Below are 13,305 nucleotides of genomic sequence, written 5' to 3' on the forward strand. Positions count from 1 at the left end.
ATGGATTTTCGTGATCTTACAGGTGCCTACCGTCTTGCCAGGGTGGTAAAATATTTGCCATGGACGAAACAACCCGTTTAAATTTCATATTTCCATATTAGCAACAACCGAGTAGCTGAACGGCTAATGCTCCGTGTCTTGTGACGACACTGAAACGCTGTGCTGTGATTGGCTAAATGGCTACCACTGCAATACATGGCAAAATAAATAAAGGCACACATTTAAAATGTAAGAAACACCCACACAAACATGATTAAATGAATATACATTTTATTTATTTAACAACACTATCATATTTATGTTCTCAGCACTCAAAAGCACAACAATCACTCATGACTTTGATATGCATGAGTGATATTCTTAATGTGGTTTCCATGGACAAAGAAGTTGATGGTTTGCTGTAGGAAAGCACACAGTCTGACACAAATGCTCATGTTCTTCTTAATAAAATCAAAGACTCACGAGCACTATTATTTCTCTAATTCTTCTAAAGTTGCTCTACCTAGCTGGCACACGACTGGCCTTCGACGTTGAAGATCTGTTTCAACGTTGAAACAATTTTGAAACCACATCTCAAGTTCATGAAACAACACTGAAACAGCACTGCGAAATCAACGCTGATTCATCTTTCACAATCAAACCAGAATTCAACAGTAATTCAACCACTGATTCAACAGTGAATAAACATTAAAATGCCAGCTGGGTAATATCTAATTCAAAGTACACCCATTTGCAGTCGTTGTAGCATGTAGCACCACTTTTCAGAATTCTTCTTACAAGTTACACAGAAATGGCTGAATATAAGCACCAGTCCAGACTTTATTTTATTTTATCCAGCTTTCCAAGTATGAGGGAACCGGCACCGTGTCTGTCTGCCTGTAAACTCTTGTTTTTGAAATTATTGTTATTCTCTAATAGATGCAGATTACTTTTTACATATTGACACAAATGACACAGTAAATTTTCACCCTATAAAAAATGTACCATATTCATCCTACTGTGATATGGGAAGCCTGGGAATGTACGGCAGAGCAATTTAGCTATTTGTAGAGTGAGGGTACGTAACTTTGGATATTGCACAAAACAGTTTGTGATAATACTATACAGAAAATCTTGTTTTCAAAAGCAAAATTACAGACAAAGCAATGTTTTTTTTCAGTAATAAAGTCTGTTTCAGTTCATTTTTTTAAAGCACTTTTTTAAAGTGTTTACACTTGTCTTGGAGCCCGGTGCTTTCCCACATAGGATAGCCTAACGCGTGATGATAAAATATTAATCATAATCAACTGGCAAAATGGATAATTTTGGCAAATACTCTTAAAAATTATAGAAGCTACACTATCAAAAAGCTCACTATAGCAATGTTAATGACAACCTGCTTGCAATTTTTGGCTTTGATAAGGAATGCTCTTTGGTTTTACAAAACAAAATATCAGCATTAAACAAACAGAAAACTCTCATCAAAAAAATATTATTATGACATAATCTGTTTGTCTCAAAGTCACATTGTTTCTTTAAAAAAGGCACAGGTTCAGGTATGATGCACATCAAAGTAGCACCTGATCACATCAGCAGTGATGAGGTGCACATCCGTGCAGATGGAGGAGCAGCATCTTGATTAGCATTGTCATATGATGTCCTGCTGAGCTGCAGCAGTAGTGTGATTGGGATTGAAGTGTGCGGCAGATTTAAACCTCTGGCAGCGTCTGACTAACAAGGCAGCTGATAGCACCGCAGAGCTGAGCATGAAGGAAGCCCCGCTGAGGAAAAAGGTTGCTGCGTAGTTTCCTGTCCTGTCTACCAACCAACCTGGAGACAGAGAAACAGGAAAGATATGTTACACCTCAGAAGAAAACTAGAAATACTGTCTCACAGTTGTATGCCTCTACCAGCCAGTCACATTATGGTTTAACTCCTCATCTGTCCAGACTCATATGTAGCCACCACAGCTTACAGTACTTTAAATGTGGATGTTGCTGTAAAGAGGCTACGCATTCTAATACATGGCTGTTTACCGACTGTTAACTTGTTGTCATGACTACCACAGAAGGCCCGCCTCTCAAATCATCCAATTGGACAATGGGACAAAAAGATGACTAAAAAAGGATGACATGGGGTGTTTTTCTGTTCTGAGTTGAAGTTTTTTCAACTAGAAGAGTTCAGAGCGCTCTGGCAAAAACGCCAGGCACCTAGAGCTCAGAAACGCAAGGTGCAATGCAACGCAAAAACCGCAAGCAAAAGGCTTCATTCTCATTAAAAACAATTACAAAAAGGCGCCTCCAGCTGCTAAAACACTTTCTGTGTGATGCTGACCTGGTCAGCGTTCATACCTATTAGACATTTGTGTAAAATTTTGTTGTAATTCATGTATGAATTATGGCAAAAAATATGTTTTGTGGGGTCACAGTGACCTTTGACCACCAGAATCTAATCAGTTTATCATTGAATCCAAATGGATGTTTGTGCCAAATTTGAGGAAATTCCCTCAAGCGGTTCAGAGAACCACGTTCCAGAGAATGGGGTGGACAGAAGGACAGCTGTCGCAGGTGTGGAGGCATAAAAACACATAACCAAATGTCTTCTGTAGCTCCAACAAGTCAGCTAGCTTTGATCCCGTCCTTGTTCTCCTCAGTTTATGTGCAAAACTGAGAACAAATATTTTTGTAATGGATATAATGACCAGGGAAATGGACAGGAAATCAGGTTTACTGCATTATGGCACAAAATCATGAGACAGTTATATTTTTTTCTGGAAGCAGCAGATGCTACAGGGAGTAAAAGGCCAATGTATTAATCACTAAGACATTTGTATGCTCTTCAGTAAAGAGAATAGTGGCAGGATACATATAGTCAAAGTCTAGAAGCCTGGGATGAGACTGACGCCAAATCATCTTAACCCTGGTCCCATCAGCTTATGGTTTATATGTCAAGATCTCAAAATGAATGTGACAGTGATACTCACATGAGCTTTACATGACACCTTCAAACACAGCAGCGGTTGTAATAAGTTAATAAACACTTACCTCCTATTGGTGGGCTGATCAGGTAGGGGATGGCATGCAGGAAGTAGACCGCACCCAGAGCAGAGGTCAGGTAGGTGGAGCCCACGACATCAGAGGTCACCACTGGAATGAGCGCCACGTACGCCCCGTCAAAGTACCCGTAGAGAACGGAAAATGGGACAAGGAGGGAGAAGGAGTGAAGGAGGTGGACGAACATACAGCAGAGCCCCTCCATGCCAATAGCCATCATGTAGCTCAGCAGGCGATACCTCTTCAGATACCTGGAGGGAAGAACATCTGTCACTTTGGTGCTTTAATTAAATATCTGCCACACAAAAAAAACACCTACAGCCTCTACTTACTTCCTGTCTGTGATCCATCCAAAGGTGATGTTACCCACAATCCCGCTGACTCCAAACATGGACATGAGGAAGGCGGCCTGCTGGTGCTCCAGCCCCATGCTGAGGGCGTAAGGGACCAGGTAAACTACTGGAGCGCTGCAGCCATAAGCCAGGAACAGGAAGGACACAGACAGAATCAGGAAGTTGGGTATCGAGAGGAATCCAAACTCTTCCCTGGACTTGAGACAGAAACCGTGACCTCTGGACGAAGTCTGTGTGCTCACTAAAGCCTCTGGAGGAAGGCTAATGGTTTTATCTAAGTGGTAGGTATCTGTTGGTTTGACTTCAGTGAGTTTTAAGTCTTCTACCTTAGCTGCCTTGTTGTTCAAGTTCATGCTTTCCACCAATTTCAAGTCCTCCATTGGGCTACCATTTGCTACTTTATGACCTGAGATCTCCCCTAGCACCGTCTCTGTTAGCTTGTTGCTAAATAAAATACACTCAGCTATCTTCAGATCTGTTAAACTCGGATCAGGCGGGCTCAAGCTTGGTATCAGCACTATGCCCCCCTCTGTGAGTTTGTTGTTTTCAAGTCCAAAGTTTTTGAATGCTCCGTTGGCTATGAGCAACCTTTGAGTATCAATTAAGTTGTTGCTATCTAGCTGCTTCGCCTCCACTTGGCTGCAATCAGTTGGCACTTGCTCAGAGTCATTTGAATCCAGCGCTGTTGTCATGCAGTCTGTCTCCAGGTTTGCCATATGGTTCTCCCATATCCTTTAGATGGAAAATACAGAATAGAAGAAAACACATTGGAATGGAACAAGAAATTGAATTTAGTATATTTTAGTTCTTTGCTTTCTGACAAGAGTTAAATGAGAAGATCTATACCACCCTCATGTCCATGCATTGTGAGAACACAGTTAGCTTAGCTTAGCATAAAGACGGAGAAAGCTAGCCTGGCTCTGTCCAAAGTTCAGATATGTATCTCTGTAGAAATACCATAATGTAAGAACATCAAGCGATAGTTTTACAGGGCGTTATGTGCTGGACTATTTCTTGGCCAGGAGTAGTGACTTCCTGGAGTCTCCGCTGGTTGCCTGGTTTGTCAGGAAGTCACCGCTCCCTCCAAAACCACAACTTGACATTTTCACCTCTCCTTCTGTGTATGGATTCAACAAATGTATTAAACCCTTTCTCCATTGGCACTATTGGCTGCACCAAGTAAAGTCATGCTGCACTGATTTTTGTTTCCATTGTCAGTTCAGACACGCCGTGTGACGGTAAAGCCATGCCGGAGATGAACCTTCTCAGGAGTAGGTCCAAAATCCAGGGTGCCTGCCCTCAAGCAGGTAACGATGACGTCTCGCCGACCGCAGGAGACCAGAGAAAGGTGTTTTTAAAAGTCTCTGTGTGTTCAGCTCTCAGAACGTCTGTAGCTTCTAACTGAATCTCTGTGGTCTGGAGTTTAGTTTCTCTCCTGTGTCCTGTTTTTACTTTAGATACCTGCTTTATTTTACTGTTTCGTGTTCGCTATCTGCCATAGTAGAAGTCAAGTATATAATGTATTAGCTACTGAGTTTTAGAGGTGTTTAGGGGGTGAACTTTTGAGCACTGTCTTCATGCTGAGCTAAGATACTCAGCTCCTCATTCTAGCTCCACAGTTAGCGCATAGACACAGACGGTTGTATTAATCTTCTCATCAAGAAAGTGAATAAGCATGTTTCCCAAAATCTCCAACTATTAATCATTTCAGGAATAAGTCATCAATAGAATGAATAAAAGACTAACCTTTCACTTCTCCTTGGTTCCAGCGGCCTCATCAGAGCACCACAGACACACAGGTTGGAAACAAACCCTCCCAGGATGAGCAGAGCTCCTCTCCAGGAGTAACGCTCTATGAGCAGCTGGACTGCAGGAGCCAGGATGAACGTCCCGATGCCGCTCCCTGAAGATGAGGTGAAATTGGATTTGATGGGATGAAATGAGGCAGGGAGAGCAGAGGAGAAGCACGAGTAGAGGAACTTAGGAACAGACTAGAGAAAAGCGCAGACGCAAACTAAGTCTGGTCAAAAGAATGCGAGAGAGGAAGAATGAAGGAGTAGAAGAGAGGAGATGGGGAAGTGAGGTATGAATGACAAGAAGACAAAGCAACAGGTAAGTAAAGGTGTCACTACCAGACATGGCGATGCCATAGGCCAGGGCTTTCCTCTCATTGAAGTACCTCCCAACCATCGCTATAGCTGGTGTGTAGCTGAGAGCAAAGCCAAGACCTGTGGAGGATGGATATGTTGCCAAATCTACACAGACGTTGTTTGGGTGTCAAAGGATATGACACCCTGACACCCTGCAATATATACATTACATTACATTCATTTACAATCTGTTAAAATAAATGTATTCAACCTCCTCAGGAACATGAAAAGTCATCAGAAATTTTAGGTGCATCCATCGAAAACAAACAACTAAGGTGTTCAGTTCTACAGTAGAAGTTTTAAAAGACATGAGACATCAGTGAGTGTGTGCATGGGGTGTAGACTGAAAAATAAAACACTGTCAAAGGGTCAGACCCTTACATGTAAAGAGTGAGGCCTTACTCTCTATGGGGAAGGTTTGTAGGGTGATTAAACACACACAAAAAAACATTCAGTACTTTACTTTTTCAGTAAACTGATGATTTCTTTCAATAGTGTTGTCATCAATGCAAATAAAATGCCATTTTTGGAGCTTAAACTGAAGTAAGACAACCTCTGGCTCCGCCCTCATATGGTAATAAAGTTTACACCCCAAACTGGTGAAATGCAGATTGCGATTCAGCTCAATGGGTATTCATTTCCAAGCTAACTGAGGGTGCTCCTGAGCCATCATACTATAAAGGCACACCCTGACACCTCCCCTACCTGTGGCCAATGTTTAAATTTGTGTAGAGGGTGAGGAGAGCTAAAGATCTACTATGAAATGGTGGGCATTAATCCAACACCTCTAGCTGCAAGGAATGCAGAGATCAAACCAAGTTCTTAAAGCCTGTAGCTGAAAATGAGCAGATACATAGACTACAGCACTGGTCAGATGTGTTGCACGTTTCTCATTGATTAGGTGAAACTCTGATCTTTCTCTGTCCTTTGTCCTTGTGTTTTTTTTGGTAGGGAATGTGAGGTGCTTGTGTACCTGTGAGGAGGCCCAGGGAGATGTACAGATATTCCAGACTGTTAGCGAAGGAGCTGAGGATCAGACCAGCAGAGGACAGCAGACCTCCCAGCATCACTGTGGCTCTGCAGGACAGATGGTTCCCAAGGAAACCACCCAGAGGAGCTGGAGACACAGTTTGTGTAGATTATTTTACCCACAACAACTCATATATATGCTGGGTATAAAACCCGTACACATGCAAATGCATCATTTAGCACTTAATTTGAACAGATCTTTCATTTCACTCCAGTCTTGATGTACCCATACTGTGTTTTTGTCTTATGATTTGTTGACCTTTTGTTAGTTTTGTACCGTGGTCCTGCTTTCATTTCAACTGTATGTTTAAATAGTTGGAATAGTAAATAAATTAGAACTTTTTTACACTTGTACTGGCTGGACTGTTTCATTTCTGCAGCTGTCAGTGCAGATTTTTAATTTTTTTTTTTGTCTGTAATAAGACTCTTAGCCGTCAAGTAACATTTTCTAATTTTCAATTTGGATCCGAATGAAAACACAAACACTAAAACACAAATATGGAATGCATGTGTGAGTTTTACAATCATGTAAGGGCCATAGGGCACGAGAAAAAATTAATCAGTTTTAGGAAACTGTACCAAACAAACAAACACTCTTGTGCTTATCTTACTTCTATTGTTACTCTATTAGGCACTGGTTTTTGCTTTTGCTGCTTAAACACTTTATATCTTGTGTATTTTGAATATTTTGACTGATATCTAATTCTCCATTGTTTGAAAAACTGGGCCCAGTGTGTGACCCTGACCCCGGGGAACCCACTGGTTGTCCTGGCTGTTACTGGTTTGTGAACTTTAATCGTTATTGCTGTTTTTGTGTAACTGTAACTGAAGCATTCTTTACACAAGAATTTCTGTCGGGATAAAAAAGGTTCCATTGAACTGAATTGAATTGGAAACAAGTAAATTTTGCTTTGTCAACTTTGTTTTAACTGCAGCATTGAGCTGCCTTCAGGTACAGGTGTGTGTTGACGGTCTTACCACAGAGCATGGTGGTGGAGTCGATGAGACTGTGGATCCAGGCAGTGGTGGAATAATCCTTCTCAAAGTGCAGCTGGAACTCCACAAAGAACATGGACACACATCTGGACACAGAGACAGAGGGAGGTTGGATTTATTAGTGCATTTTACAGCAAGCTTTTATAATTGCTACTGAAATGCTGTCACTGTCTGGAAGGTGTTCCTCCTCTGCCACACAAAACATGCTACATTATCTAGTTTGTTCGGAGCAAACAGACGCAGAGTCAGTTCTTTAGATGAGGCGATAAACTGAGGATCCAAGATTTTGCAAGACTATGGCCTGATTTTCTTTTTTATTCAGGTCGATGCAAGAACTTGATTTAGATCATACAAGGTGCCAGCATCATACCACAGCTGATAACGTAGTGTTCAGTGAGCTGTTTATTAGTTTATGTCTGTCATTTATATTCATAAATCTGAAGGCTCCGTCCTCCTCACCCTCCTTAACCTCCTTTTTATGACTCTCATTGTCCATTGTGCAACCTCAGGGGAAAGTCATGTCTCATGGCACCAGATCACATAAGACCTGCGTGAACGTTGAGGCAAGAGGATCATAAAGCCGGTCACTGAGTTCACATTCATTTGCAGAAATGTTTTCCACTTTCTTTTCACTGACTATCACTTCATCATCATAGAGAAACATGCATGAAGAAAAGCCTGTACTCCTGTGCTGTAATTATTTTTTCAATATGCACATTTTTAAGGAGAAATTAGCAGATTACATTTAATTATTTAAGTAGTATGCAAATACTCTTGACAAAGGTCCAGAGGTACCAAAACGTTAGTATAACAATGGATTGTGATGCTGAACAGGAGCAATGAGCATGCATCTTCCTTCTCAAGAATCAAAGGCAGTGGCAGTGGAAATCACATGTCAGATACCAGCAGAGTTAGGTAGGCAATATGCTGGCTGAGCAAAAATTAGGAGCTGGAAACATCTCAGCAGGATTGTAAAGTCTTGGTGGAAAAAGAACATATTGCTGCGGAAGCAGGTTAAGTGGCTTAAACAATATGAGCTGACGAGGAATGTAGGGCTGCCAAGTAATAACACAGAGGTGTTAATGAGCAAAGCTAAGAACATGAAGCCATCTTAAGAACAGCTGATTGCCACACAATCCTGCACATCCAGAAGCTACCTGCAGGAACACCAAAGGATCTCAGTGTCTGATGTTGTTCCAGGCCAACACATCATGTTTTCAGGGTTCTTCCTTCCTCTGACAGGGAAATACAAAAATACTCCATAAAAGGTCACTCCCATAATTCTGCCAGACCTGTGAAACTAAGCATCTCTCAGGAGCTGGAAACAAAAACTCCACAAAGTCAGCTTACTGTAACATTCTCGGTTTTGTTATATTCCCTGTTTTATCCTGACGCACTAACCTCTCGTGTCATTGCAGCGTCCTGTGTTTTTGCGCCATTCACACCTGCTGCCACTTACTCACCTGCCCAATTATCCTCTTATCCATCCCTGTGTATATTTATGTACCCACCAGCTCTGCCAGATTGTTTTTGTTCCATCACATCATAGCTTTCTATTAATCTCTGTTTGATTCCCTGGATTTTTTTTTAACTTTGCCTGTTTTGGATTGAAGGATTTTTTTGCCTTCTCTCTGTCTGATTTGTTAGCTTTTTTGACTATTATATTCAACATTGCTTATCACAAAAAACCTCTTTCCTGGAAATGGTGTGAGTCTTACATGAATGTTGGAGTGAAATTCTTTGCTTTGCCAGGATCTGCACATAAATAGGGACGCCAGAAAAGAAAGGAGAGCAAAAAAGGAAGCTGCACAAGGCATTAAACCTAAATAATAATGTAATGACCAACTCAGAAAGCTGCTCCAAGCCAGGCTGAAGAGGTGAGAGGTAGCCAAGAGGTTGCTAGCATCACTGAAGGAGCCACCAGGCCGACCACCGTCTCAGTTTTTATATATGCGTTGATTTGAGTAGAGCAAATTTGGGGACCTTTCACTTGACCTTTTCAGTTCTATGGGAGGGCCTGTTAGTATATCAATTAGTTTACCGCAACTCTACACACACACACACACACACACACACACACACACACACACACACACACACACACACCGACAGTCACCTTGTCACTGCCCGGATGCAGATGGTGGCGAGGAAACACCCAGCGACGATCATCCAACCCCAGCCACCTTCTGGCGGGGTCGTGACCCCAGACGCTCTCCTGCCTCCCTCGTGCTTCTCCTTCTTGGTGAGTGCCATTGCTCCAGCCAATCACAAAGCAGAATGACATAAGTGTCTATGCTTACTCAATGTTCTCCTTTTGTCTCTAAATATACGACACGTTTTCATTGGCTGGGCTTGTTTCGTCACAGCTGCAGTCGAGATCTTCATGAAACATAAAGGACCTTCTTCTCTTTTGGTTTGCTTCTTCCTCCTCTCCTTGCTCAATCACTGAGAAAACAGAGAAACCAAAACAGGCAGAAATTACAACATGAACAAGCACACTGTGGAAGTAGTCGTTAGGATTTATCCTCTGCAGAACCATGACTGTCAGGGCAGTCCATTTAATAGTTGTTGAGATATTTGAATCAGGAAGTGGTGCACTCATTTATATTTGCTTGGATTAGCAGAATAAGAAATGGGTAGTTAGTATTATCAGTATAGCTGAGTAGACCCACAGAAACCCAACTGGGTTATTGCAGTTAAGTTAATCGAATTAAATTGAGACTTCAGTCACAGAAAATCTCAAAAAAAAAATTTGCCAACCAAAGGAGGAGACAGAGGAATAATTCAGCCATGTTCCTGCTCAGCATGAAGAACTTTTCAGAACTGACCTGGAAACTTAGTGTGAACACATTTTGCACATACTTTTTGCTGCAAGATAAAGTGAGTAATTTACTTCTGTACTTCTGCTTTTCTTCATCTGGTCAGACACAAGCCTGCTAAAGAAAACACCAGGCAAGAAACACCGGCCAGTCTGCTGTCAGAGCACTGAAAAAGAAAATACTTCCTGGCGGCCGTGGGTTTAAAACCTTGTACTGCACAGAGAGACAACATACTGGCATTAAACAACAGGTAGGAATCACGGACAGCTTGTTAGGACCCCGTCAGAGGTCAGGATCAGATCAGCTACAGCTTCCCTGAAAAGGTAGTGTGCTGGCTCAGTGTGTCTGAGGTTGACTTTTTCATATGCTAACTGGTAAATCCTCGTTGTTTGTATTTGATAATCACACCCTGAGGCTGAGCTCCACACTCTGGGTTCATCGCTCTAATGCGTCTTTTATTTCCATGTGAAAAGCTCAGACCTTCCAGCTGTGCTGTTTTTGCATTTCAGCTACCTGGTCTGATTCAGGTCGTTACGACCCGGGGGTGGGGGTAATAAGAAGGTTGGAAGCACCCCTCAGTTGCAGGTAAGCCACCTTTCGATTAGGAAATAAAACAATAAAAGGCACACTGCCAAACTTAATAAAGCGTAAAAAGAGGGTATCCAAAGTACAGTCATATCTGCTCTGTTGAAACTGCTTGTGCGCCCATTCAAAGGTTCATTTTTCCCTTCCTGTGGGAAGTCTTTGTGACAAACAGGCTGTAAAGCATGGGCGTCCAAACTCTTTTTAAACGTGAACATATACCTGGGGGCCAGCTGCTTCTTTTCATTTGCTCAGTAAGCATTAGTTCAGTCTGCACAGTTCCTACTCGCTGCATGACTGTTAACTATTTGATAGTGCTGCTATTGTGAAGGGAACTTGCTTGATCAACTAAATTAGCTGCAGACTATATTTAGAATATTGTGATAGACAAGCTGGGGTCATTTAAACTCAGTCCACGGGCCACCATTGATCCCTGGCCCAGACTTTGGACACATCTGCTGTAAAGTTTACATAATGTGTGTGTGTGTGTGCCGACTGACAGCACGTGTACGTCACCAACAGAGAATTCCCCTCCTGCTGCAAAGTAAACTGGCACTGAGTCATGAAAACATGGGGTAAAGAAATGTAAAGTGTGTCGGAAAAAATGTGCATGCAAATCTGCTTGACAAATAATTAACATGGGAACTGTAAAGGTTGATTGCAGCTGATGTCTGAAAAGAAAAATGAAAATGAAAGAGAATTGTTGTGTCTGTAAAATCTAGCATTTAGCTGCAATATATATCATCCACATGCACATTGTCTTTGTATAATTGGAGCTTTTATTTTGCAGTTCAACACATATAAGCATCTGTTTCAGTGAAAGGATTTTTCTTTGTATAACAGATTTTTTTTTATCAATACTGACACTAAAACTTAGATACTAAGCATACAAGATTTCATAAGGTTAAATTGAGGGTGTTTAAAGCGAATAAATAACCAGAAAAACATCAATGTTAGTGAAGAGAACAAGGCAAAGGAGAAAAACGTAGTCTGAGACTGGACAGAAAGTGTGCAAGGCAAACACACAGACAGAAGTAAGGAGGAAGTGTGTGTTGACTTACATCAGCTTCCAGTCGCTCTCTGCTCCTCTGTCACCACTTCACGGCTCAGCTGTTTGGGCAGACACACAAACAGGAGGTAAATTAAAATTAAAAAAAATAAACAAAGAAAGATTTTCTGCTGCTGCTGCCTGCAGACACTCTGATGGTGCTCTGCAACACAACTGAGCCCGCAAACTGAAGATATGGGGGGAGGAAGGCAGGGAGGAGGAGGAGGAGGAGGAGGAGTTAGAGAGGTGCCCAAAAGTTCCCACACAGACACCAGTAGCAACTTGGCTCCCTAATTTCACTTCATTGCTTTTTTATGACTATATTTTGTAATAATCCCATAATGTTGGGTACAACCTGCGCAGGTATGATGGAGCCTCCAGTTTACTGACTTTATCAGACTTTTTATCTCTTGTAGTAAAGATAATTTACTCCTCTCTTATGAAACAGTCTTAGCAGACAGTACTGTCTTTGTAAATTTGGTTAGTTGAGTGAAGGTTAAGCTACCTGCAACTTAAAACTTGTATTGCTTTTCAATGTCACATAGGACAAATTTGACCCCATCCCCCGAATCAATTAACTCACCTTTACTTTTAACACTTTGTTCATTGTTATGTAAACCAATGTAGGTACAACTGTGGAGTCAAATTTTTACACAAAAGTGAACATTAAACCTTTTAAAGGAAATGACTGGGAATGATTCTGGTATTTTTGTCTGTTTTCTTTCTTTATTAGTTTTTTTCTGTCTAGTCTTTTTCTTTATTTCTGTGTGCTTGTCTTTAAACCCCTTTAAATCAGTTTTCATGCATGAATTATTACCACCTCAGATGTTTTTATTCCTCTTTAAACATGAAAAAAAAAATTCTGAAGTTCATTTTTTTTAAACATGCATTTCTCAAGTAGTTTTTCATACCCACTCGGGTGGACAGCATGTGTTTAATTTTTAAACTAAAAATATATGAACCAATCAAAAAATGATCTATATCATGTGAAACTGTAAACATATATTTTGATGCTGTTAAACTAGTATGTTCACATGTTTTCAACAAATTCTAACACTGTTCAATGCCACGCAAAAGCGCTGAACTTTCCTGACTCCTCAGCTTCTCCCCTCTTTTTCTACTCCTCCCTTCTATACCTTAATGGACAGATGATTAATTGCAATTTCCTCACAACATATAAACAATATTTCAAAAATGTAACAACATTATTACTTCTTGATGTTACTTGATTTTTCTAGATTTTATTTACCTGCCAGGGTAACAGGAATGACAAGATATTCTGGGTCCATGTCACTG

General features: G+C 41.1%; 1 protein-coding gene across 3 annotated transcripts; it reads right to left on the reverse strand.

Annotated features, from left to right (window-relative positions):
• Positions 1 to 255: 255 nt before the first annotated feature.
• On the reverse strand, positions 256 to 12,201 carry LOC117247948 (monocarboxylate transporter 12-B-like). 3 transcript variants are annotated; one of them, XM_033612614.2, is made up of 9 exons: positions 12,023 to 12,201; positions 9,677 to 10,005; positions 7,543 to 7,646; positions 6,509 to 6,652; positions 5,518 to 5,613; positions 5,132 to 5,288; positions 3,365 to 4,117; positions 3,024 to 3,283; positions 256 to 1,809 (listed from the first exon to the last, which is right to left on the reverse strand). In XM_033612614.2, the coding sequence occupies exons 2-9, from the start codon at positions 9,811 to 9,813 to the stop codon at positions 1,628 to 1,630; spliced, it is 1,833 nt and encodes a 610-aa protein (XP_033468505.1). In that variant the 5' UTR covers positions 9,814 to 10,005; positions 12,023 to 12,201; the 3' UTR covers positions 256 to 1,627. The 3 variants fall into 3 exon arrangements, with proteins under 3 accessions (XP_033468505.1, XP_033468506.1, XP_033468507.2); XM_033612615.2 differs by lacking the exon at positions 12,023 to 12,201 and adding an exon at positions 10,454 to 11,791; XM_033612616.2 differs by lacking the exons at positions 9,677 to 10,005; positions 12,023 to 12,201 and adding an exon at positions 8,718 to 9,346.
• Positions 12,202 to 13,305: the final 1,104 nt, after the last annotated feature.

Source organism: Epinephelus lanceolatus, chromosome 17 (assembly GCF_041903045.1).
Source record: "Epinephelus lanceolatus isolate andai-2023 chromosome 17, ASM4190304v1, whole genome shotgun sequence".
Taxonomy (NCBI): domain Eukaryota; kingdom Metazoa; phylum Chordata; class Actinopteri; order Perciformes; family Serranidae; genus Epinephelus; species Epinephelus lanceolatus.